At 40.0% G+C, this 27,055-nt stretch overlaps 1 protein-coding gene across 1 annotated transcript in view; it reads left to right on the forward strand.

Annotated features, from left to right (window-relative positions):
- Window positions 1–27,055, forward strand: part of PKHD1 (PKHD1 ciliary IPT domain containing fibrocystin/polyductin) — a 424,868-nt gene that overhangs the window by 38,239 nt on the left and 359,574 nt on the right. Inside the window, exons 23-31 of the mRNA XM_033864110.1 lie at window positions 1,477–1,661; window positions 2,561–2,683; window positions 3,908–4,013; window positions 5,754–6,026; window positions 16,758–16,888; window positions 19,635–19,770; window positions 22,524–22,719; window positions 23,428–23,495; window positions 25,165–26,757. Of these exons, the coding sequence (XP_033720001.1) occupies window positions 1,477–1,661; window positions 2,561–2,683; window positions 3,908–4,013; window positions 5,754–6,026; window positions 16,758–16,888; window positions 19,635–19,770; window positions 22,524–22,719; window positions 23,428–23,495; window positions 25,165–26,757 (2,811 nt within the window). The remainder of the gene's footprint in view (window positions 1–1,476; window positions 1,662–2,560; window positions 2,684–3,907; window positions 4,014–5,753; window positions 6,027–16,757; window positions 16,889–19,634; window positions 19,771–22,523; window positions 22,720–23,427; window positions 23,496–25,164; window positions 26,758–27,055) is intronic.

Here is a 27,055-nt window from a genome sequence, read left to right on the forward strand (position 1 = left end):
GGAGAACTCAAGAATGGCTGTATAAAAATTGGCACATGGGCTTCCCTGGTGGCGCAGTGGTTGAGAGTCCGCCTGCCAATGCAGGGGACACGGGTTCATGCCCCGGTCCGGGAAGATCCCACATGCCGCAGAGCAGCTGGGCCCATGAGCCATGGCCACTGAGCCTGCGCGTCTGGAGCCTGTGCTCCACAACGGGAGAGGCCACAGCAGTGAGAGGCCCGCGTACCTAAAAAAAAAAAAAAAAAAAATTGGCAAATGGTCCAGGAGTCTTCTGTCCTCAAGCAGAAAGATGCTGGACTTGCAAAGAATCTTCTTGGCTGGAGGAATGGAGTGGAGTTTTTACTCTAGTAGGGCAAATTAGGAAAAGTTGATGGCCCCTGGGCTATTGGAGTCTGATAAGTGGGTGAATAAGTTCATCAGAGCCCTGCCTCTATGAAGCCCACTACTGTGCTGTTTCCCTTCTCACTAATGAGAAAGCTGCAGCCTGTCTGTAGAGAGACTTTTCCTGCTGTCATATCCTGTTGCTGATATTCCTTACATCACTGCCTGTAGAACAACTGGGGGGAAAGCCAGCCTTCACCTGGCCATTTGAAATGGCCCTCAAATGGCATATAAAATCTTTTCAAAAAAGATGAGAATTTTGTTTGCATTTTGGAAATACAGTGGTATTTCACCAACACTCCAGGGCAGTGTGAGATTCAAAAGGAAAGCTCTTGAGTAGGTAGAAGGCAACCTGGGTTTTAATCTAAACCCCTCTCACTTGGTTGACAGGCTTCTGAATCACACTGGGTTTCATTTTCTTCATCTCCCAAGGAGGTATTAGGATATTTAGATGACCCGCCTCACAGAGATGTTGGGATACCTAAGGAAATGGAAACTTTTGGTAAAGCATGAAACAGCGTTCAAACACAGCAAGGCTTAAGCCCAAAGTGCTGTTATTTCTCTGCGGGGATGTGAGATGGGGAAGCAGGTGGTTGGACTTAAAGCAAATTGTAATGGAGAAACCGAAGTTCAATGCCAACATTCCTCAGCTTGGTTGGCTAAGTTTTTATGGGTGTCAGCTGCTTTGTGCCTTCCCTACTCCTTGTGAAAGGTGGCTGGCCAACTTTTCCCTGTTCACAGGGCCAGCTAAATTTTTCTGGGGAAAACCCAATATTTAATTAGACTTTCAGGGATTACCAGGGTGTCTGGAATTTACATTTTGAGTTGACAGTTGAGATAGGTTTGTCTGATGCGATTGTGTTCTCTGCTTGAGAGATGTGATGCTGATTAAAGGGACCATGATATAAAAAGTGAGCACCTACTTATATTTGCCCTAAAAATGGCTTAACTGGACTGAGGATTTTCTTGAACTTGATGGTCTCTGCATGTGTAGTAGGCATTCTGATGTGTATTCTCTGCTGTTTTGATGATGAGATGCTGCAAGGTGGACTAATTAGTGTCCTGTACGTTTTATATCATGACCTTCTCCCACAGCTGTCCCTGTGCACATCTCAGCTAGTCACCTCCAAAAGCTCTTACAAACCAACGCTGATGACTTCACATCTAGGTACCTTAATGTCAGTGACTTCACTGTGACGGAGGATCTAAAGTCTTGCTATGAACATGTGTGGACTCTCTCCTGGTCCAACCAGGTTGGGGACTTGCCCAGCTTTATAAGGGTATGTATGGTATCCCTTTTGGTTTTGTGGATTTAGTGCTCTGGAGCAATTTTGTGAAAAAAAATCAGAATTATATGAATGAAAACTGTCATGATTTGTGAATTTTGTTGGAATATTCAAGTAAAGGGGTTCAATGATCTTTCTGAAAGTTTTCAAGACGTATTTTATATCTCATATTCCTGATAAAGCAGTTTAAACCCAACATCACCTTTTCTAACTTGATGTAGGTAGAGAAGTTGTTGGTCAGTGTCCAGCATACAATAATTCCACATCTGTTATTGCATAATTTAAGCAGATGTGATTGACTTAGATTATCATGGAGGCAGATGGCACAGCAGAAGGAAGTTTAGGAAAGGATTTGCTGTCTTTGGATAATGACAAAACCAGATGCTCTTGCATATTTAGGGTTTTAAAAAATAATCTAATGATCATCTAGCGTTTGGTTTTATGAAGTGAAACCCGAGATGAAATTTTATTCTTGTTGTTTGGTATTGCAGGTCATCTGGTTTTCAAAAAAAATCCTTGGGTGGAGATGGAGGAAGGATAGGAGTCATCTCATGGCACTTGTTTCCAGACATTTTATTTTAATATTTTGGATTGAAAACTTGTAAAATAGAAAAGCACATGGAAACAAAATATCTCAAGACTTAGAAGATCAGTATAGTGTGCATTTTTTTGGGTAACTCTACTTGCATATAAATATTCTTCTAGTCTACTGGGGCTTTCATTAGCCATTACTTACTATTAGGTTACTAGATTTCAAGCCCCTGTCTCTCCATTTTCACTTTGTAGCTATCTGATTATCTTAAACAGAATGTGAAAACACCCTTTGTTATTTGTTTTAAGCAAGATTAGACTTGATTCCATGGCAGAATTCACCAGAACTGTAACCATCTTAGGTATCTGATGAAAACCTAACGGGAGTTAGCCCTGCTGTAACCACTCGTGTGGTATATGATGGTGGAGTCTTCCTTGGACCCATATTTGGAGACATGTTGGTCACTGCCAACCAGTACACTCAGGTGAGAGCGGATGGGCCACCCAAAGTGAAATACTAGTTTCAGGTCTACTGCAGCCCCTCCTGATTTGTAATGTGGACCAATCCTAAAGGTCAGCTTTCTAATTCGCAAAACAGAGAGAGCTGTGGCCGTGCTTTTCTACCTCCACAGGGTATGGAGAGTACGCTGAAAATATAAGTGCTTTGTAAATACAGCATCCTGTTATTATAATTATTGATGCTACTATGGTACCAAAAATAGAGAACCTCTCTAGCTACATATGACTTATACCTCCACACAGTGGCCTTGGAAAGTAAATGAGCTAAGTCAACCCCTTTTCTCTTAAAATGTCCTTTGCTATTTCCCATCTGCCCATACTCTTGTTATAAGTCATCTGGTTTTAATTAGAGACAATTTTGAAATGCAAAACTATAAAGAATAATATAACCAACACCTGGGTACCCAAATGAGGATTAACAATTGCCAACATTTGATGTATTTATTTTATTTTATTTTTGGTCTTTATGAATAACGTGAAACACTACAGATGAAGAATTTCTTATCACCTGTGCCTTCATGCCATCCCAGTACCCCTTCCCTTATAAGCAAACACTATCATAAATATAGTGTGTGTGCTTTTTAATCCTTATTTTATATGTAGAGATTCAGAGTTCAATCTTTTTCGCCTTTCTTATCTCCAAGTATTGTAGAGTTCTATTAGATTAACCTTAGTCCCAGTGAGAGGAAAAGACATATAATGTATTCTTGGGGACCTCCCATTTTAGGATAAAAAAGACCCCAAGCCAAATGTCCAAATACACTCTGATCTTCAGTTACACATCCATGTAGCAATGGTAGAACAGAGGTGCCTACTTCACTGGCATTTACCAGCAAAGACAGGGCTTTTCACAGGAAGTAGGTACTCAGTTGAAAATATAAAGTGATAAAAAGTTCTCACTCAGTTTGAATTTACTTCTATGTGACAGAGAGGGAATTTACTCCAGATTGAACATATTTAATTGCAAAAATGTTAGGTCTCCGCTTATTTACCATCGTTTTAAAAAAGCCTAACATGTTTGGAGTCATGCTTTACAATTTAGGGTCTATTACTGGAAAATAGAAGGAAAAAAAAGAGAATAAGTAAATCATTAACACATTTTAATTTGGGCAAACTTTACAAGTACTTTATTAATACGCTGGAGCATATGAAACATGTACGTTTGCTTTTAATGCTTTTGTCTTTTCTAGGTGGTTGTGCGAGTGAATGACATACCAGCTTATTGTTCAGGTTCCTGTTCCTTCCAATACCTTGAAGGGTCAACTCCCCGGGTCCACTCTGTGTGGTATGCCCTCGGTATGATGTGCACTTGGCATTGAGATGGGCGTGAACTTTATTTTTTATTTTTTTTTTTGAAGTATAATTGATTTACCATGTCATGTTAGTTTCAGTACAGGGATTCAGTTATATATATATATATATATATATAATATTATATAATATTATATAATATATATAATATATTATATATTATATAATATATTAATATATTATATAATATATAATATATTATATAATAAAATATAATATATAATTATATATATATATTAATATATTATATATTATATATTATATATAATATATATAATATATAATAATAATTATATATTATATATACTATATAATAATATATTAATATATATAATATATATATTATATATATAATATATATAATATAATATATATAATATATATTATATATATAATATATATTATATATAATATATTATAATATATATAATATATAATATATATAATATATAATATATAATATATATTATATAATATATAATATATATATAATATATATATAATATATATATTATATATAGTATATATATTATAATATATATATATATATATATATTATATATATTATATATATTATATATATTATAATATTATATATTATATATATTATATATATAACTATATATATACTATATATATATTATATATATATAGTTATATATATATATATAACTGAATATATATGTGTATATATATATATATATATATATATATATATGCTTTTTCAGATTCTTTTCCCTTATAGGTTATTACAAATATTGAGTATAGCTCCCTGTGCTATACGTTAGGTCCTTATCTGTTTTATATATAGTAGTGTGTATATGTTAATCCCAACCTCCTAATTTGTCCCTCCCCCACCTCTTTCCCCTCTGATAACCATAAGTTTGTCTTCTATGTCTGTGGGTCTATTTCTGTGCGTGAACTTTAGACTGAGAGTGACTTGTTGGAGGCCGTGTACCTGGTGATGTGTGGGTAGAAGGTGTGTCCGTTCATGGGGTGGATGTTGAGTGATGCAGCAGAAGGTGAATTTTTTAGCCAATCTAAATGAAATGGTTATGATTTGAAATTGTGGATTTTTTTTTTTTTTTAATTTCTTGGCTGCGTCGTGTGGCACGTGGGATCTTAGTTCCCTGACCAGGGTTCGAACCTGTGCCTCCTGCAGTGGAAGTGCAGAGTCTTAACCACTGGACTGCCAGGGAAGTCCTGAAATGGTGGATTTTTGATGACTTAAAATGTTGGGCTTCCCTGGTGGCACAGTGGTTGAGAGTCTGCCTGCCGATGCAGGGGACACAGGTTCGTGCCCCGGTCCGGGAAGATCCCACATGCCACGGAGCGGCTGGGCCCGTGAGCCATGGCCGCTGAGCCTGCGCGTCCGGAGCCTGTGCTCCGCAATGGGAGAGGCCACAACAGTGAGAGGCCCGCGTACCACAAAAAAAAAAAAAAATGTTGTATTCTCTTTGTCCCTTGTTTTGAAATTTTCTTTATTTTTATTTTTTTCCCCATTTTTTGTTGACTAGTGATTTCTCATCACTAGTTTGAGAAAGTTTAAGATGAGGGCTCTACGCTATTAAAATCAATATAGATTCCAATACATGAGTCAGCATTTAATTCCTTGAATTTTGGGAGAGGAAGGTGAGAGGGAATGAACATTTGATAGAGTTCTTGTAAATGGAGTGATATCACTGAGAAATGATTTCTTTCTTTTAATTTCTTTCTTCTTTTAAGATGACATTGACCTACTGGTCTATATTACTGGAAGTGGTTTCTCTGGTGACTCCGAGGCCTTGCAGGTTACAGTGAACAAAACAAGTTGCAAAGTTATTTTCTCAAACCAAACGAATGTGGTGTGTCAGACAGGCCTGCTGCCCGTTGGAGTGCATCAGATTTCAGTGTTGGTGAGACCCTCTGGTCTTGCCATCAATGCCAGTGGAGGAGGCCTCTTCCTAAACGTGGAGCCCAGACTGGATGCTGTGGAGCCTTCCAGAGCTGCAGACATTGGTAATCCGGGGGCACCTGCCTTGCATCTGACCCTCTGAAGCTAGCATTCTTGCCCATCTGCAGGAATCTAGTCCTGCCGTGGAATAAATTCTGTAGCCACTGTGATTCACAGCTTTCTGTTTTCTGCCATCAGCATTTCTTCCAATGAGTAATAGACATTGGAGCCCTTAAATGAACTCACTTGCCACCTAAAGGACCATAGTTTGGCTGATGGCGTCAGGCATCACTGGGTCAATCATTGAGTCATTGGGACAATCTGATCAAATGGAAATGACACTAGGAGGGGGAGTTAGGACATGTGCCTGGGTTTTCAGCCTGCCAAAATCAGAAGTGTGACCTTAGAAGTTTCAGATACTTCTGTGGGACTTAGTTTCCTAACAGTGATGAGGATGGGCACAGGATCGTTTACTGAGTACCTGTTCTAGGTAGTCGCACACCCTAAATGCTTACAGCCGCTAGAAAGGTGGAATTATTATCCACATTTTTTCAGATGAGATAATAGTATTTCTAAGAGAAGAGTGACTTCCCCAAGGCTTCCTGATGGAAAGAGGTGGAGCTAGGATGCAAACCAGGATTGTGGGATGCCAAGGCTCCTGCTGCTTCTACCTCAGCATGCTGTCTTACCCAGGCAATGGGCTGAACAATGCTTAGACCTCTTAGTTTTGAGTGAGATTAAAATGAGCCAACAGGTGGGAAAGTCCCTTGAAAATTAAAAGCATTTGCAAATGTGAAGTACAGGCCTGGCCCACTAGGAACTTAATGGGTGTTTCACAAATGTTTGTAAAATGACGTACACTCGGATACTTGGCTAGCAGTCAAAGCCAACTACCATTTGAGTAGTGGGGTATGGAGAGGTCAGCAGGGCTTGCCAGCATCAGCCCCGTGCATTGGGTCTTAGTGCCATGGCAACCAAGGCTCTCCCCAGGCTTTCTGAGGGACACAGCCTGTTTAAAACAACCCAGCCAGACTGCAAGAATCTCAGGAACACTCATGCTTTATATGTTAATATATGATTTTTAGAGCATAAAAATTTTTCCTTAATGCCTTGGATTTTTGTCATTGTTTATTCTGTTGGCCAAAGATTCGTGGCTTAGAACACTTATTAAAGTAGTGTTTCCTGGCTACAAATTCATTGTTCAAAGGAACAGTTGATTTCTGAATTTACTTGGCCTTATAGAGTAAATCAAGAGGGCTGCTTTTTTCTTCTCTGCACATAAAACCGAACAAGCTTGCCCTTATTTCTCAGTGATTTAAGGAGGGAGCCAGATTGTCTGTGGTGCTCAGAGTGAAAGATCACACTCTATATTAACCCAATAACTATTGGTTTGAGTCTTCCCACCAGATGTATAAGTGGCTTTGATCTTCCTATAAAGTTATCTTTGCAGTTCAGGCCACACCTTCCTTCCTCACTCGACTCCCCCACTGGACTGCAGGTACCTCCAGGGCAGACAGGTGACTCAATCAGCTTTGTCCTCTACACAGAGTGACTCACACAGGCAGACTGGCCAACTGTCCCAGTTTCCTGGGACTGAGGGGTTTCCCAGGATGCAAGACTTTCAGTGTTAAAATTGGGACATGGAACTCTAAGTGCTAAAACTTGGAAAATCCCAGACAAACTGAGTTGAGTTGGTTACCCTGTCAGGGTATGCTATACCAACAATACATGGTGAAGGGTTTGTCTAGGAGGACTGTACACCACCCCTCTGTATTTTAGTGAAAGATGGAAAACTCAGAGAAGGGATAATGTTGGGTGGGTCCAAATTAATCTCTGGTATGACTGAGGGGAAACGGAAGGAGAGAGAGATTCTAGCTGCTACTTTATTACTGGATTTAAACTTTCCCTCTGAACCCTTCCTCCACCCTGCCACCTACCTAGTACCAACCAGTATCATTCAGCCCATCCATCCATCCATCACTCAACACTGACTGAGCCACCCTGCGGAAAGCCCTGTGCCAGGTGCTGAAGACCTTGGTTCTCAAAGTGTGGTTCTGGACCAGCGGTATCTCCATCATCCGGGAGTTTGTTAGAAATGCAGTCTCAGGCCCCATCTCTCACCTCCTAATCAATCTGCATGTTCACAGGATCCTCAGGCAATTTCTATGAATAGGGCAGTTTGAGCAACACCGCTATTGGGGATTTAAAGAGAACCAGGCTGAGTCCTACCAACAAGGAATTTACAGAACAGTTGAGTATGTAATGAATATGTGTAATAATGTGATCAGTAATATTCCAAATCACCACTTGCCCATATGCCAAGTGCCCTTAAAAGGATTAAAAAAAAAATTGGTTCATTTCTGTGTGTTAGGTCCTAAGGTGTGGACGCTTGTGAGGCACTTCAGCTTTCAAATGGGAATGGCATTGTCACTGCCTCTCCAACTTTTAATTATTATCAACAATAATAATGACAACAATTTATTTAGCTCTTACTATGTGCCAGTCACTATGAATGTTGAGCATACAATAAATTGAAACAAAGTCCCTGCTCTCCTGGAGGTAAGTGTGTAAGAGAAAAATAAATCAGGGGAATAGTGACAGAGGGAGTGGTGGTTGTGATAGGATGGTCACTGGCACTGGAGAAATGACAAGGATGTCACTGGAGGGTGGAGACAGGGAGGAAGTGAAGGAATGAGTCTTGGGGAAATCTTGGAGGAGATTCTAGGCAGAGGGAACACCAAATGATAAAATCTTAAGTCAGAATGAGCTCAGCTTGTTCCAACCAAGGAGGTTTCTGTGGCTGGAATAAATTGAGTGAGGGGGGTGGTAGGAGATGACTGGGAGCAGATCATATGGCTTTAGAGGCTGTGAAAGGATATTGGGTTTTTGTTGTTGTTGTTTTTTGGCCATGCCGTGTGGCACGTGGGATCTTAGCTCCCTGACTAGGGATTCAACCTGCGCCCCCTGCAGTGGAAGCTCAGAGCCCTAACCACTGGACTGCCAGGGAAGTCTGAAAGGATGTTGGCTTTAATTCTGAGCAAGACAGGTGCCATTGGAAAAGTTTAAGTGCAAAAGCAACATGATCTGACTTAGGCTGCTGTGTGAGGAGATACTGTAGGGAGGCAAGGATGGAGGCTACTGAAGCCATCCAGGGGAGAGAGAATGTTGGGTTGGACTAGGGCAATATCTCTTAGAAATATATATTTATCATTTTATTGTTGTTGCTTGTTCCTTGGTGTCCTATCTAAGAAACGATTGCCTAATCCAATGTCACAAGATTTATGCCTATATTTTCTTCTAAGAGTTTTATAGCTTTAGCTCTTGCATTTAGATGTATGATTCATTTTTAGTTAATTTTCGTATATAGTGTGGGTTAGGGGTCTGTATTAGTTTTCTAGGGCTGCTTAACGAGGTACTGCAAACTAGATGGCTTAAATAACAGAAGTTTATTGTCTCACAGTTCTGGAGGCTATAAGTCTGGTATCAAGATGTCAGTGGAGGTGATTCCTTCTGCAACAACCTGTGAGAAAGAATTTGTTTCATGCCTCTCCCCAAGATTCTGGTAGTCTGCTGGCAATCTTTGGCATTCCTTGGGTTGTAGAAGCATCACCCTGATCTCTGCCATTATCTTCACATGGTGTTCTCCCTGTGTCTTTTATGTGCCCAAATTTTCCTTTCCTAAGGACACTAGTCATATTGAATTAAGGACCCACCCTACTCCAATATGACCTTGTCTTAGCTAAGTACATCTGTAATGACCCTATTCCCAAAAAAGGTCACATTCTGAGGTACAAGTGGCCAGGACTACAACATATGAATTTTGAGGGGGACACAATTCAGGACTCATCTTCCTGGTGTTGAGCCCTACGGTTGGGGTGCCCAATATGTGGCTCAAACCCCTCACTCCCCAGGGAGGGTCCCCGAGCCTGAGATATCCCCCTTTTCTTCTGTGTCCCCTGCTAGGGGTGTGGGTCCTGAGCTGATTGCTTCTCCTCCCTTCCCACCCAACTCTGTGAGGATTTTCTTACAGCCTTGGTTGTAGAAGAACCTTTTTGCCAGCATCCAGGTTGTTTGCAGTGAGTTGCTCCACATGTAGATGTATTTTGATGTGTTTGTTGGGGGAGGTGAGCTCTGCATCATCCTACTCTGCCACCTGATCTCCCCAATTATAACTGTTTTGTAAGGTATTTTAATGTCTGGCAGAAGACCTTCACTCTTATTTTTGAAATTTTGTTTTCTGGCTATTGTTTATTTTTCATTGAATTTTAAAATCAGCATGTCTAATTTAAATTAAAATTTTTTTTGTATTTTTATCATGATTGTATTGATGCTTTAGTTTAACTTAGAAAGGTACGCCATAGGCATCTTAGGTAGCCTCATCCACAAGAGGGCAGACAGCAGAAGCAAGAAGAACTACAATTCTGCAGCCTGTGGAAGGAGAAACCACATTCACAGAAAGACAGACAAAATGAAAAGGCAGAGGACTTTGTACCAGATGAAGGAACAAGATAAAACCCCAGAAAAATAACTAAATGAAGTGGAGATAGGCAACCTTCCAGAAAAAGAATTCAGAATAATGATAGTGAAGATGATCCAGGACCTCGGAAAAAGAATGGAGGCAAAGACCGAGAAGATGCAAGAATGTTTAACAAAGAACTAGAAGAATTAACAAACACCTAGAAGAATTAAAGAACAAACAAACAGAGATGAACAATACAATAACTGAAATGAAAAATACACTAGAAGGAATCAGTAGCAGAGTAACTGAGGCAGAAGAACGGATAAGTTACCTGGAAGACAGAATGGTGTAATTCACTGCCATGGAACAGAATAAAGAAAAAAGCATGAAAAGAAATGAAGACAGCCTAAGAGACCTCTGGGACAGCATTAAACACAACAACATTCGCATTATAGGGGTCTAGGAGGAGAAGAGAGAGAGAAAGGACCCGAGAAAATATTTGAAGAGATTATAGTCGAAAAATTCCCTAACATGGGAAAGGAAATAGCCACCTACGTCCAGGAAGCACAGAGAATCCCAGGCAGGATAAACCCAAGGAGAAACATGCTGAGACACATAGTAATCAAATTGGCAAAAATAAGACAAAGAAAAATTACTGAAAGCAGCAAGGGAAAAACGACAACATACAAGGGAACTCCCATAAGGTTAACAGGTGATTTCTCAGCAGAAACTCAACAAGTCAGAGGGAGTGGCACGATATATGTAAAGTGATGAAAGGGAAGAAACTAAAACCAAGATTACTCTACGTGGCAAGGATCTCATTCAGATTTGACGGAAAAATCAAAAGCTTTACAGACAAGCAAAAGCTAAGAGAATTCAGCACCACCAAACCATCTCTACAACAAATCCTAAAGGAACTTCTCTAAGTGGGAAACACAAGAGAAGAAAAGGACCTATAAAAACAAACCCATAACAATTAAGAAAATGGTAATAGGAACATACATATCGATAATTACCTTAAACATGAATGCATTAAATGCTCCAAGCAAAAGACACAGGCTTGCTGAATGGATACAAAAACAAGACCCATATATATGCTGTCTACAAGAGACCCACTTCAGACCTAGAGACACAGACAGACTGAAAGTGAGGGGATAGAAAAAATATTCCATGCAAATGGAAATCAGAAGAAAGCTGGAGCAGCAATACTCATATCAGATAAAATAGACTTAAAGAATGTTACAAGAGAAAAGGAATGACACTATGTAATGATCAAGGGATCAATCCAAGAAGAAGATATAACAAATATATATGCACCCAACATAGGAGCATCTCAATACATAAGGCAACTGCTAACAGCTGTAAAAGAGGAAATCAACAGTAACACAATAATAGTGGGGGACTTTAACACCTCACTTCCACCAATGGACAGATCATCCAGACAGAAAATTAATAAGGAAACACAAGCTTTGAATGACACAATAGACCAGATAGATTTAATTGATATTTATAGGACATTCCATCCAAAAACAGCAGATTACACTTTCTTCTCAAGTGCACACAGAACATTCTCCAGGATAGATCACATCTTGGGTCACAAATCAAGCCTCGGTAAATTTAAGAAGATTGAAGTCATATCAAGCATCTTTTCCGACCACAATGCTAGGGGATTAGAAATGAATTACAGGGAAAAAAACGTAAAAAACACAAACACATGGAGGCTAAACAATACGTTACTAAATAACCAAGAGATCACTGAAGAAATCAAAGAGGAAATCAAAAAATACCTAGAGACAAATGACAACGAAAACACGACGATCCAAAAACCTATGGGAGGCAGCAAAAGCAGTTCTAAGAGGGAAGTTTATAGCAATACAAGCCTACCTCAAGAAACAAGAAAAATCTCAAATAAACAATCTAACCTGACACCCAAAGGAACTAGAGAAAGAAGAACAAACAAAACCCAAAGTTAGTAGAAGGAAAGAAATCATAAAGATCAGAGCAGAAATAAGTGGAATAGAAACAAAACAATAGCAAAGATCAATAAAACCAAAAGCTGGTTCTTTGAGAAGATAAACAAAATTGACAAACCTTTAGCCAGACTTATCAAGAAAAAGAAGGAGAGGACTCAAATCAATAAAATTAGAAATGAAAAAGAAGTTACAACAGACATCGCAGAAATACAAAGTTTCGTAAGAGACTACTATGAGCAACTCTATGCCAATAAAATAGACAACCTGGAAGAAATGGACAAATTCTTAGAAAGGTGTAACCTTCCAAGACTGAACCAGGAAGGAATAGAAAATATGAACAGACCAATCACAAGTAATGAAATTGAAATTGTGATTAAAAACCTTCCAACAAACAGAAGTCCAGGACCAGATGGCTTCACAGGTGAATTCTATCAAACATTTAGAGAAGAGCTAACACCCATCCTTCTCAAACCCTTCCAAAAAATCGCAGAGGAAGGAACACTCCCAAACTCATTCTAACTCATCATCCTGATACCAAAACTAGACAAAGATTCTACAAAAAAAATTACGGACCAGTATCACTGATGAGTATAGATGCAAAAATCCTCAACAAAATACTAGCAAACAGAATCCAACAACATATTAAAAGGATCATACACCATGATCAAGTGGGATTTATCCCAGGGATGCAAGGATTCTTCAGTATACGCAAATCAATCAATGTGATACACCATATTAACAAACTGAAGAATAAAAACCATATGATCATCTCAATAGATGCAGAAAAAGCTTTTGACAAAATTCAACACCAATTTATGATAAAAACTCTCCAGAAAGTGGGCATAGCGGGAACCTACCTCAACATAATAAAGGCCATATATGACAAACCCACAGCAAACATCATTCTCAATGGTGAAAAACTGAAAGCATTTCCTCTAAGATCAGGAACAAGACAAGGTTGTCTACTCTTATGACTATTATTCAACATAGTTTGGGAAGTCCTAGCCACGGCAATCAGAGAAGAAAAAGAAATAAAAGGAATATAAATTGGAAAAGAAGAAGTAAAACTGTCACTGTTTGCAGATGACATGATACTATACATAGAGAATCCTAAAGATGCCACCAGAAAACTACTACAGCTAATCAATGAATTTGGTAAAGTTGCAGGATACAAAATTAATGCACAGAAATCTCTTGCATTCCTATACACTAACAACAAAAGATCAGAAAGAGAAATTAAGGAAGCAACCCCATTTACCATTACAACAAAAAGAATAAAATACCTAGGAGTAAACCTACCTAAGGGGACAAAAGACCTGTATGCAGAAAACTATAAGACACTGATGAAAGAAATCAAAGATGACACAAACAGATGGAGAGATATACCATGTTCTTGGATTGGAAGAATCAATATTGTGAAAATGACAGTACTACCCAAAGCAATCTACAGACTCAGTGCAATCCTTATCAAATTACCAGTGGCGTTTTTTACAGAACTAGAACAAAATCATCTTAAAATTTGTGTGGAGACACAAAAGACCCCAAATAGCCAAAGCAGTCTTGAGGGAAAAAAATGGAGCTGGAGGAATCAGACTCCCTGACTTCAGACTATACTACAAAGCTACAGTAATCAAGACAGTATGGTACTGGCTCAAAAACAGAAATATAGATCAATGGAACAGGATAGAAAGCCTAGAGATAAACCCACGCACCTATGGTCAACTAATCTATGACAGAGGAGGCAAGGATATACAGTGCAGAAAAGATAGCCCTTCAATAAGTTGTGCTGGGAAAACTGGATAGCTACATGTAAAAGAATGAAATTAGCACACTTCTAACACCATACACAAAAATAAACTCAAAATGGAGTAGAGACCTAAATGCAAGACTGGACACTATAAAACTCTTAGAGGAAAACATAGGAAGAACACTCTTTGACATAAATCACAGCAAGATCTTTTTTTGATCCACTTCCTAGAGTAATGGAAATAAAAACAAAAATAAAAAGACAACCCTCAGAATGGGAGAAAATATTTGCAAACAAATCAACGGACAAAGGACTAATCTCCAAAATATATAAACAGCTTATGCAGCTCAATAGTAAAAAAAACAAACAACCTAATCAAAAAATGAGCAGAAGACCTAAATAGACATTTCTGCAAAGAAGACATACAGTGGCCAAGAAGCACACGACAGGTTGCTCAACATCACTAATTATTAGAGAAATGCAAATCAAAAGTACAATGAGGTATCACCTCATACCAGTTAGAAAGGGCATCGTCAGAAAATCTACAAACAAGAAATGCTGGAGAGGGTGTGGAGAAAAGGGAACCCTGTTGCACTGTTGGTGGGAATGTAAATTGATAAGCCACTATGGAGAACAGCATGGAGGTTCCTTAAAAAACTAAAAATAGAACTACCCTATGACCCAGGAACCCCACTACTGGGCATATACCCAGAGAAAGCGATAATTCAGAAAGACACATGCACCCCAGTGTTAATTGCAACACTATTTACAATAGCCAGGTCATGGAAGCAACCTAAATGCCCATTGACAGATGAATGGATAAAGAAGTTTATACAATGGAATATATACAATGGAATATATACAATGGAATATTAGTCATAAAAAAGAACGAAATTGGGTCATTTATAGAGACGTGGATGGATCTAGAGAGTGTCATACAGAGTGAAGTAAGTCAGAAAGAGAAAAACAAATATAGTATATTAACGCATATATGTGGAATCTAAAAAAATGGTACAGATGAACCAGTTTGCAGGGCAGAAATAGAGACACAGATGTAGAGAACAAACATATGGACACCAAGAGGGAAAGTGGCAGGTGGGGTGGTGGTAGTGGTGGTGGTATGAATTGGGCGATTGGGATTGACATGTATACACTAATATGTATAAAATAGATAACTAATAACCTGCTGTATAAAAAATAAATAAAATAAAATTCAAAAAGAAAAAAAAAGAAAGATATGCCACCTTACAATGTTCACTCTTTCCGTACATTTACTTTAGTTTTCTTATTTAAGTTTTAACTCATCTGTTACGTTTGTCAGCAGCATTTCAAAGCTTTCTTCACATTTCTTCATACTCTTGAATTGTTCTTGTCAAGATTGTTTCCAGATATTGTATCTTTTATGTTGCTAATGTATGTTGGCTCTTCCTCAATGTTATTCTTTAACTTAGAAGTTTATTGTAGTCTTGTCCTGAATCTTAAGGGCATGTTTATATATTTAACTTCAGGGTAACATTCCACTTAGTCACATGCTCCTGCAAGAGTTTCATCAGGTTGTATAAATTTCCTTTCTCACCCTGACACATTGGGGAATGACAACCTTGCTTCTGTGGCCTCTCCCCACTGGCATGGGATATGTGTCTCTATTTGGTGGCTTCACTGCCTCTTTTATGTCCCTTTCTGGAAAGATGGCAGACCAGAATCGTTGCTGATCAACAATAAGTGGGCTTCCTGTCCATCAGCTGGATCAAGGGCTGGTCCTCCAAATGGTATTGTGTGCCGTGGTATCAGTGCGATTGGTGCCATTCCTTCTCTTACTGACGTTTGTGGTGAGGAGATGGGGGTTTCTGTGGTTGCTCCTCCTCAGTGGTCAGTACAGAAATCCTGGCAGCACTTGGTGACAATGACAGTCCCTTCTATATCATTATGGAGACCAGAACATAGTCTGTGTGGTATCGAATCACAAAGCTGGAAGGGTTAAGGCTGTCATTTAAAGATGAGGGAGAGGGAATTCCCTGGTGGTCCGGTGGTTAGGACTCTGAGCTTTCACTGCTGAGGGCCGGGTTCAATCCCTGGTCGGGGAGCTAAGATCCTGCAAGCCGAGTGGCATGGCCAAAAAAAAAAAAAGTTGAGGGAGATGAGGACCAGTGAACTCAGGGACAATAATGCAAATGACCTGCTCTAAGTGGTAGAGCAGTCTATAGCCCTGACTCTGGGCCCCCTGCTCTATCTACTGTCTTATACTTGCTCTCTTATACTGGTTTCTTGGGAAGAGAGTATGTTTTATCGAATTGGCAGGGATGATGTTCAGAAATCTGGAGCAGAAGCAGTTTCCAGAGACCATCTATTGATACTCTACTTCTCTGTTCCACGTCTGTGTTTTATCTCTATGTTTTAGTCTTAAATATCTCCTCCTCTCTGCCCTTCAGTCACTGTATCTCCCATCTCATTTAGTAGTTTATATTTTTAACTTTAGTCTTTTTCTTCAGTTTGAACATGCCTTCTGTTTTGACTAAGGAGTTTCATATTTTGATTTCATTTATTTCTCTTGTGGATAATTAATTGTTGTCTGTCTGTACGGCTGTGTGTCCTATCTGAAAATGCTGCTTTTGTACAGGAGGGCTCTGGGCCACCATCCGAGGCTCTAGTTTGGAAGATGTTAGCCTGGTTTTATTTGGATCCCAGTTTTGTGCCATTAATGTCACCACAAGCAATTCACGAAGAATTCAATGCAAAGTTCCACCCAAGGTAAGTGGAATCTTTTGGCATTTCCTCTCTGAGTGAGTGACCATTGTTAACGTGTAGTGTAAGGTTCTCAGTGAATCGTTCCTTAGAACTAAGTTAACTGACATGACGTTTTCATCATGAGAGCATGCTTATGTTGCTTACATGGAAGCACTTCTGTTATGAACTGGGAAGCTGACCCCGCCAATGGGGCTTGTAATTAGCATCAGTTAATTTCTTTTAAAAGAAGACAACCAGGCAGTCCCAGTCCATACTCTTAATGAGTATTAGTGCCACAGAATAAATATATTTACCTAGTGCACATTCTGAGTGTTGGTTTGCAAGACATATATCTTAGAATCTCGCTTCTTTCTCAAGTAAACAAATAACTTAGTTTTCATTAGCAATTTTGTTTTCTGGCATGGATGTGACTGGTGGAACTTGGAATCCTCTAGAATGTCTGGTTCCTATGAAATAGCTTCCTAGTTAGTCCCTACTGCTTCCCTTGTTTCTTAAAAACAAGTCCCTTAGCTTTCCCATCCCTCTTCAGCTGGTGCTATCCCATAGATGGCATAAGAGTTTTTGGTCCAGACCCTTCCCTGGTGCTGTGGGTGAGAGTCATGCTCACAGCTGAAATTGAACTTCCTATTCAGAGTTCACTTCAGTGCCATCAAGATTCCTAGCACATCCATGACCCCCAAAGAAGGCTGTCTGCTGAACAATAAAGATCTCTGGAAGAAGAGAGGGTTCAGAGTAATCTTTGATCTCTGGTCCCATATTTTTATCTCATCCAGTTATTCAAATATTATGAAATGTTAGCTTTTATATATAAACTGCATGCAATTCTAATATGTTTGTGTTGTAATTTGTATATTTCCCATTATTGGACATTTAGATAATTTCCAAAATTTCCTGTGTACTTACTATGTGCCAACAACAGCAGCACAGAGGTATAAAGCTTTTGACATGGATATCCAGTTGTCTGAAACTCTTTTTAAATAATACTCTCACCATCGCTGTGTGGGTGTCTGATTTCTGGTGCCTTGGCCAACATTGAGTATCAGCACTTTAGCTATATTTACTATTTTAGTGGGTAAAATTTGTACTGTTTGAATTTCTTTTACTAGAGAGAATAAAAATTAGGAAAGCCAACTTTTAATTGAACAAAGCAATACATGCAAAGTTCAAAAGAAAAGAGTAAGACAATCATACTCTCTCGTACCCACTTCCCCATTCTTCAGTCCCCCTTTCTGAAACAACCACTTTAAATTCCTTTGAATATAGTTACAGTGTCATTTGTTGGTTAAATCAATAAACCATATTTACATTATTAAACTATTTGAATGATACTGACAGAATCAGGCAATATATATTTTTTATAGTTTGTCTTTTTCTTAGAGTTTTTTACTTCATAAATTTATTTATTTGTTTTTTTTGGGGCTGTGTTGGGTCTTCGTTGCTGTGCGTGGGCTTTCTTTAGTTGCGGTGAGTGGGGGCTATTCTTCGTTGTGGTGTGTGGGCTTCTCATTGTGGTGGCTTCTCTTGTTGCGGAGCACGGGCTCTAGGCGTGTGGGCCTTAGTAGTTGTGGCACGCGGGCTCAGTAGCTGTGGCGTATGGGCTTAGTTGCTCCGCGGCATGTGGGATTTTCCTGGACCAGGGCTCAAACCTGTGTCCCCTGCATTGGCAGGCGGATTCTTAACCACCGTGCCACCAGGGAAGTCCCTAGAGTTTTTTTTTTTACATGTCTTCCTTATTATAAAAATCCTCTATAAAAAATATTTCATTATATCAGTTGCTCTTTTTTCTTGAAGCTCCCTCTTCTTCTGCTTCAATCTAACTTGTGTTTTCTAGATTTATTCTATAGGTTTCATCCTAGTATTTCCCTTGACTGCTCTCCTGAGTAGCTTCACTGTTTCTTGGAGTATTTTTTCTCTTTTTTTGGTTATTGCTTATTTTATAAGATAATAGCCTTAAGAAATACCCCAAGAAAGAAAATGTGGGAGGGAAGTTTTCTTAGTACTTAAATATCTCAAAGTACTCTCACACTTGATGGGTAGTTTAGCTAGATATAGATGTTTATTTGAAATTGCATTTTTTTTGCAGAACCAATTGGTGTGTTAATTGCAAATCATTCTTCTTTACTCTTTAATCTGTTGGATGCTGCACTTGCCTATTCTAAGCACTTGTCACTGTGAGTGTGTGTGCATGTGAGAGAGACAGAGACAGAGAGAGACACAGAGAGGCACAGAGAGAGACTTCAAAGTAGCAAATATAGTCTTTAAAAACAATTTTCTTGAAATTAACCCTTTAAACTAATTCTGTATGGACTTTGCTCAACTCAGTCTTATTTACAGAGTTTTTATTTTTTAAAAACTATTTATTTTCCTTAATTTTTTGGCTGTGTCGGGTCTTAGTTGTGGCACACGGGATCTTCGTTGAGGCATGTGGGACCTTTTGTTATGGTGTGTGGTCTCTTCGTTGCGGCACCCGGGCTTCTCTCTAGTTGTGGCATGTGGGTTTTCTCTCTTTAGTTGTGGCGCAAGGGCTCCAGGGTGAGTGGGCTCTGTAGTTTGCAGCACATGGGCTCTCTCGTTGAGATGCAAGAGCTCAATAGTTGTGGCGCGTGGGCTTAGTTGTGCCGCGGCATGTGGGATCTTAGTTCTCCGACCAGGGATTGAACCCGCGTCCCCTGCATTGGAAGGTGGATTCTTTACCACTGGACCACCAGGGGAGTCCCCAGAGTTTTGATTTTAAAAATTAATTTTTCAGGGGGAAGATGGACCTACAGTGAATGTGACTGTGATCAGAGGGGACCATTCTGTGGTTCTTCCCAAGGCATTTACTTACGTCTCCTCTTTAAATCCAGTAATTGTGTCTCTCAGCAGAAACAGAAGCAGCATAGCAGGTAAACTACCTGATCCTGTAGGATCTTTTTAGCTTACAGCACTGATTGTATAAAAAGGCAAAACAATGGCCTATTAATTTTATTGAAGATAGTATTATATTTTGGATGGAAGTTATTTTTCTGAAAACCTGGAGACTGATTTTGTCCTCTTAGCCATCATTGAATAAATTTCCTTATATCTATTTTTCTCTCTGTAAAATTGGGACCATTTCTATCCTGAAAATGACATGGGAATTCGAAGTTAAAAATTCAGTAAATATGTATTGTGTACCTACTATGTGCCAATAGTAATAGCACAGACATATAGTAGACATTAATCTTTGTCATTAATTTATAGAATTATTAGCCTCAGTTTACAGATTAGGAAACTAAAGAACAGAGAGAATAAGTTACTTGTTTAAGATGTTACTTGGTAGTAACAACCTGGTAGTAAGTACCAGAGTGGGGGTTTGAACTCAGGCAGTCTGGTTGCAGATTCCAGGCACGCAGCCACTTACAGTTTATTGTAAAATAGCATTTGGGGCAGCAGGTCCTTTTATAGCAGTTATTAGATATGATTAGAAAATAGTATATTCTGATTAACTTGTTCCTTGAGAGACATATATATAAAGAGTGTATTATTTAGCATCCAACTACATGAAATGATTTAATCTTTCTTTGATGATTCAGATGATATGACTGGATGGAATTATGACAATTTATTATCACGTCATAACATATAGATTTGGAAAAGTAGCAGGTAGCACTGTGTTCTGGTTAATTGGGTGCCAGTTGACAGAGTTTATGGCAGACATGTCTAAGGGTTTATTATACAAGACCATCAAATTTCCTAAAGAAACAGCCTGGACTCAATTTTTCTGGTACTATTTTCATTTTCCATTGCTCAAGAGTACATAAAGGGAGGTGTCCTTTAGCTTCTCAATATTATTCAGCTCAGATAGTGCAGAAGAAGAATTTGCTGCCTGAGGCGACCAAAGTGTGTAAAATTCCTTAGTGGTATAGATTCTTCCCAACGAAGTAGAAAAGGGAGGAGGGAGCTCCATGTTCTATTCAGATTTCAGTGATTTTGGCTCTTAATAAAATTTCCCACCTATAATGAAAAGAATAAATACATTGCATCAGTGCCTCAAAGGCATCTCAGATTAGCTTGACAATTGACCAAGAGCCCAAGGAGATCATGTTATTGATATATACAACATGATGCATTATTTGCAGGATTTACACTTGCAATGAGATCTTTCTACAGGCAGAATAAAGAAGAACTTGTTATAAAACCCACAGTGAGTGGTGCCCTGTTGGGAAAGTTTATTTTGAAAGTTGGAGGGCTACGTATCTCCATCCAGGAGATGCTGATGCTGATGATGACAGTAGAGCCAAGATGAAATCAAAGAGAAAAGAAGAGGGGCAGGGAAGGAGGAGGAAGGATTTGATGTGAGAGACCATTAGTGTGATTTTTGCTGTCAGCGCCCGACCTGAATGAATTCCAGCTCAACCACTCCTTGGGCACAATACTTAACTTCCTTTATCTTTAGCTTCTCCAACTGTTAGGTAGGAATAAGTCTTTCAACGTTATTGGGAAAAATGGAGATAAAGTATCAATAGGTAAAAGTACATAGCCCAGGAACTAACACAGAGTAGCACTCAATAAATGCTTTATTGAAGTGAGCACCATTATTCTGCCAGATACTGGGTGTTGTATAAATGGGCCAAAGATGGCCTCTCTACATTGGCCCCATGTGGTTTCCTTCTTCACAGCAGGCTGGGATCCATTAGCTGAAAAGTCCGCCAGTGCCAAATTCAAATTCACACACCTAATTGTTTTAAATATAGCCCCAATAAGCAGATTTTCTATAACCTTTTAGAGCCTATCTGCTTTACATACCCTGCGAAACTTCATTTAACATCTGATAGCCATATCTGTTCCTCTTGATACTCAATACATATATGAGATAAAATGAAGTGTCCGTAGTATACATGGCATTTTAGTAGAGTTGCTAATAAACTAAAAAGGCATTGAGATACAAGACTGGACTCAGGCCCTCACATTTCCATTAATCAGCTCTGAGACCTGGGCTACTGAGCCTTAGTTTCCTCAAAAGCAAAATGCCAATCCTGCTAACTGCCCTGCATATGTTATCAGGACAGTGTGAGGGTCAAATGGGATAATGTGGGTGAAAGGGCTCTGTAACTGCGAATGACTGCGCTCATGTATAGCATTGCTACAGGGCTCGGCGCATAATCAAGACAGAGCTTTAGACTTCTATCTTCAGAAAAGTAGAGGCTACAAAAAGGACATGGGGTGTTATTTTCTGGTTATGAAGACCATCATAGCTACTTGATTTGCCTCTGTATGGATATGAATTAATGCCTCTTGTGTACAATTGTCCTGACAATTTTTCTTTCTATGCCCTTGAAGTTATAGGCTGTAGCTCTATTAAATGAGTTGTAAGTTTCATGATAAAAATTAGGTTGGCATTAAAAGCTTTTTCAAATTATTTTTATTTGTTTTGGCCACACTGCACGGCTTGCAGGATCTTAGTTCCCTGACCAACGATCAAACCTGGTTCCAGCAGTGAAAGTGCCAAGTTCTAACCACTGGACCGCCAGGGAATTCCCGGCATTAAAACTCTTAATCAGAGTATTATGCACAGGGCTAACCACGTGTTTAATCTCAAAAGCTAATCTTAGAATTGAATAAACGGTTGAGACCACAAATCCACTTCACAGGGGCTAATGGATTCTTTTCAACACAGGAGGTGAGACCCTTTCCATTGGAATGGTGCTGCCAATGAACCACACGGATTTGGATGCCCAAGTCCACATTGGGGACACCAGAGCTCGGGTCCGAGCGCAGGCAGCTCAGGGCCTGGAGGTGGTGCTGCCCCCGCTGCCTGCTGGGCTCCATGGAATCTCAGTCTCCATCAATGGGGCCCACATTCATGCACAAGGGTGAGGTGGACCCTTGCCATTCATTTTAAGTCTGTTGATGGTCTAGCATTCAGTTGAGGAATTCTAGTTTTGAGTTAGGTCTTTATTTTTTCTTCTTCTTCTGAAGTTAAAGGATAAACATATGAGAACCCTAAAATTTGAACAAATCTTGGAGACCCTACAGGACAGTTCACTCTCAAGACCAGTTTTTGGCTTACTAGTTGGGGAAAGGAGAACTTTCTGGAACTAAGATGTCATGTCTCTCAGTTGGGTTGGGGTGAGATGGGATGGGCATCTCTATGTAAGGAGGAAGAGTCTGCGCTTAATAAGAGATTGTGATTTCACTAAGACCTTTAATAATAACAGTGTCTTGGGCTTTGAATAAATGGCTTCAATTACTGCACAAGCCGTGCTCAGTCCTCTTTACCCTGAAGTCCCCCTGCCCAGTATTTCTCCAGAAGTTCCCTTACTTCATTCCAGAAAGTAGCTAAACTCTATGAGGCTGATGTGCCCACTTGATATTGGAGCAGGAAAATATCCCACTTAGCTTCTCTTCTTCACGTTTCCTTCCTTCTCTGGTGGACTGTGCCCCTCACCTGTGCTCTCCATCACAGCCCCCTTTCTTTCTTCTTCTCCCCCCAATACATACATCTCGGCTGTCTCGTGCCTTCTTTTCTCTTTTTTTTCTGACTCTCAGTTATTTCATGACCATCTCCCCATTTTCTATAGTGTGGATCTTCACATCCAGTACATCACAGAAGTCTTCAGCATCCAGCCTTGCTGTGGGTCCGTTCTGGGTGAGTGGCTTTGACCTGACTGGTATTATTTATTCAGCAAGTCTACTCCCTGGATATTCAGAGTTTGTTCCTGGTGAGACCAGAGAAGGGGCTGCAGGGAGAGGTGCTTTCCCCTGCACTGGGAACTGAGTGATGTACTTTGGAAGGTGTGAAAACTCAGGATCCCTTAGCCCAGTGAGTTCAGGAAATTAAAGAATTTTTAATTCTTTAAAGGAGATGTGCCTGGTTTTCTTTTTTCCTAATGGAAGGAGGCTGAAACATCTAAAAAGTGGCACATCTCGAGTACATATCACTGAATCACTTTGCTGTACATCAGAAATGAACACAATATTGTAGATAAACTATATTTCGATTAAAAAAACAACAGTAGTAAACGAGAGAAGAGCTTCCTGAGTTAGCCGTTTTGATACTGCATGGGCAAGGGCAAGAGGCATGAGTCTTTGATGTCTTCGCTTGCTCTAGGGATGTAGATGAAGGACGAGACAGAGTCAGAAACACAAATGTCAACATGGGAGATGTCAGGACAGGACAAATAGAGAAATCTAGAAAACTACTCATTTTCAGAAAAAACTGAAAGCTATGTATTTGCCTGTGATAATCATTGTGATAGTGGATGGAATAACACATTATCCTTTAAAAAATTTTTTTTGATTGGGGTATAGTTGATTTACAATGTTGTGTTAGTTTCAGGTGTATATCAAAGTGAATTAGTTATACACATACATATATCCACTCTTTTTAAGATTCTTTTCCCATATAGGCCATTGCAGAGTATTGAGTAGTTCCCTGTGCTATACAGTAGGTACATTCTCCTTCTTGAACATAGTATAATCCTTTTTAAAGCTGCTTGGCTATACCACTGATTTGGTAATGATAAGGGGTACGTTGCCCCCATCCCTGTCCTGAAGATGGGATTTGATTGTGCCTCAACTAGAAAGTGAGACGATGTCTATGAATACAGCAGCAAAATTACAAGCATGCTTCAATGTTTCAGTTCTTCTTGATATGTCATATACACACACACACGACTACATAATATATGGAATACTGGAATATTACATAGAATAATATAGAAGATAAGTAGAAGACTTCAACAAATTAGATTTTTCATTAGTAAGTTTAATATATATAGAACAGTATACATATATACTACATAATAACATAGAGAATAATACGGAATATTAGGGCAGATAATACAACAGATGACAAGAAGACTAAAGAATTTGATTTTTCATTATGTATATGTTGTATACATATGTATATGAAATATACATATCCTCTTTCTACATAATAATTTGTAGAATCATATAGACTGACATGTTAAGATAATATAGCAGATGACAAGAGCACTTCAAGAAATTTGATTTTTCATTAGTGTCCAAGTTGATGGAGGTTTCTAAGGATCTATAAACATACTTGGAAATTTTGTCTTAAATAGTATAAACATTGCTCTTATAGGACAATTTATATTGTTTTACTATCATGTGAAATTTAGCGCATCTGACTCCTGCCAAAATGATCACACATCAACATTGATGGGTGAGGTGAGATACTTTCACTAACACTTACCCACCTTTTACTTGGTCCTGCTGGGGCTCACACAGGGGCTGTGAGTTCCTAGTTCTGAAATATCAGCTTTTCAGTTTTATTCTCAATATTTGTGCTTTAGGTGGAACCATCCTCAGCATCTCAGGAAGAGGGTTCAGCAGTGACCCAGCTTTGGTTTGGGTGCTCGTGGGCAATCGGTCCTGTGACATTGTGAACTCAACGGAGACGAACGTCTGGTGTGAGACCCCGCCAGCCCCCCTGCCGCCTGGTGCCCCAGCCCCTGTGGAGGTCTGGGCTGGCAGCCGGCCCTTCCCCCACCAACCTTTGCCAAGCCTGGTGGGGAAGGGCTTCATCTTCACATATGAAATGGCAGCAACCCCGGTGGTCACAGCCACGCGAGGAGAAATCACAAATCACAGCCTGAGGCTCTACGTGGAAGGGCAGAATCTCTCCAACTCAGAGGTCCTTCTGGGGAACTTGAGCTGTGATGTTGAGACCCAGTCTCCCAGTAGCAACACAAGCCTGTCTGGGTGCGCTTTTCCTCTTCACAGTTTGGAGGCGGGCATCTATCCTCTCCAAGTACGTCAGAGGCAGATGGGGTTTGCTGACATGTCTGCGGTGCCCCAGCAATTTGTGGTGTTGCCTCAGATAACAGCCATTTCCCCAACACTTGGGTCCACTTGTGGAGGGACAGTACTCACGGTGAGGGGCTTGGCTCTTAATTCCAGCAGGAGGTCAGTTCAGGTTGACATTTCAGGTCCTTTCACTTGTGTGATTTTGAGTTTGGGGGACCAGGCGGTCCTCTGTCGGATTACCCCGGTGGGTAACCCCGTGCCTGGTGCTTCCTTCACCCTGAATGTTACTGTCCTGGTTAATGGGCTGCCCAGCGCCTGTCAGGGGAATTGCACTCTTTTCTTGTGTGAAGAGACAACTCCTGTCATGGACGCCTGGACCACAAGCATCAGTGGGTCTCTGACCACAGTGCTGATTAGGGGTCAGAGGTTAGGTACCGCGGCTGATGAGCCAATGGTGTTTGTGGATGATCGCCTTCCTTGCACTGTGACTTCCTTTAATACAACCCACGTGGCGTGTTGTATCAGTGGCTTGGCCCCAGGACCCCACTACCTGTCGGTTCTTCATACGAGATATGGGTATGCTTGCTCTGGTCACGTTTACAGACACTTCCACATTTTGCCTCAAGTGTTTCATTATTTCCCCAAGAATTTCAGCCTCCATGGTGGAAGCCTCTTGACCTTGGAGGGTACAGCCCTGAGGGGACGGAACTCCACTTTAGTCTACATTGGCCAGCAGGCCTGCCTGACTGTGAACCTCAGCTCTGAGCTCATCCAGTGCGCTGTTCCTGCAGGGAATGGCTCCGTTGCCCTGGTCATAGAGGTAGATGGACTTTCTTACCAGGTGGGCGTCATTGGTTACAGCGACGCCTTCACCCCCGAATTGCTCTCAGTTTCTCAGACTGATGACGTCTTAACGTTTTCAGTGGCCGGGATCTCAGGAGCTGCGAACGTTGACATTTTTATTGGGATGTTCCCCTGTGTGGGTGTCTCTGGCAACCGTACTCTTCTCCAGTGTGTGGTCCCATCCCTTCCTGTCGGGGAGTACCAAGTCAGAGGTTATGACCACCTGAGAGGGTGGGCCTCATCTATCCTGGTGTTCACATCCAGAGTGACCGTTACAGCAGTGACCGAGAACTTCGGTAAGTCAGGCAGATGAGGCAGAAGAGCTTTCTTTATATAAGTGGATCAGTAGCTCCTGTCCCTACTCTGTGAGGTAGGAAATTAACGTCAGTCTGAATGACAGAAGGAGAGAGAAGCCGGTTTTCCTCTTAACAGCCCCAGCTTCCTCCTAAAACTTTGTCATGCTCCATTTATGAGGCTTTGTTTTTTATCGAGGAGATTGTGCATATTCTCTAAGTGTTTGATTGTATTTTAATTTGATACATTAACCCGCTTTAATTTGTGCTTTAAGTAATACCATTTGTAAGAGCTCATAAT

Source organism: Tursiops truncatus, chromosome 10, assembly GCF_011762595.2.
Source record: "Tursiops truncatus isolate mTurTru1 chromosome 10, mTurTru1.mat.Y, whole genome shotgun sequence".
Classification (NCBI taxonomy): domain Eukaryota; kingdom Metazoa; phylum Chordata; class Mammalia; order Artiodactyla; family Delphinidae; genus Tursiops; species Tursiops truncatus.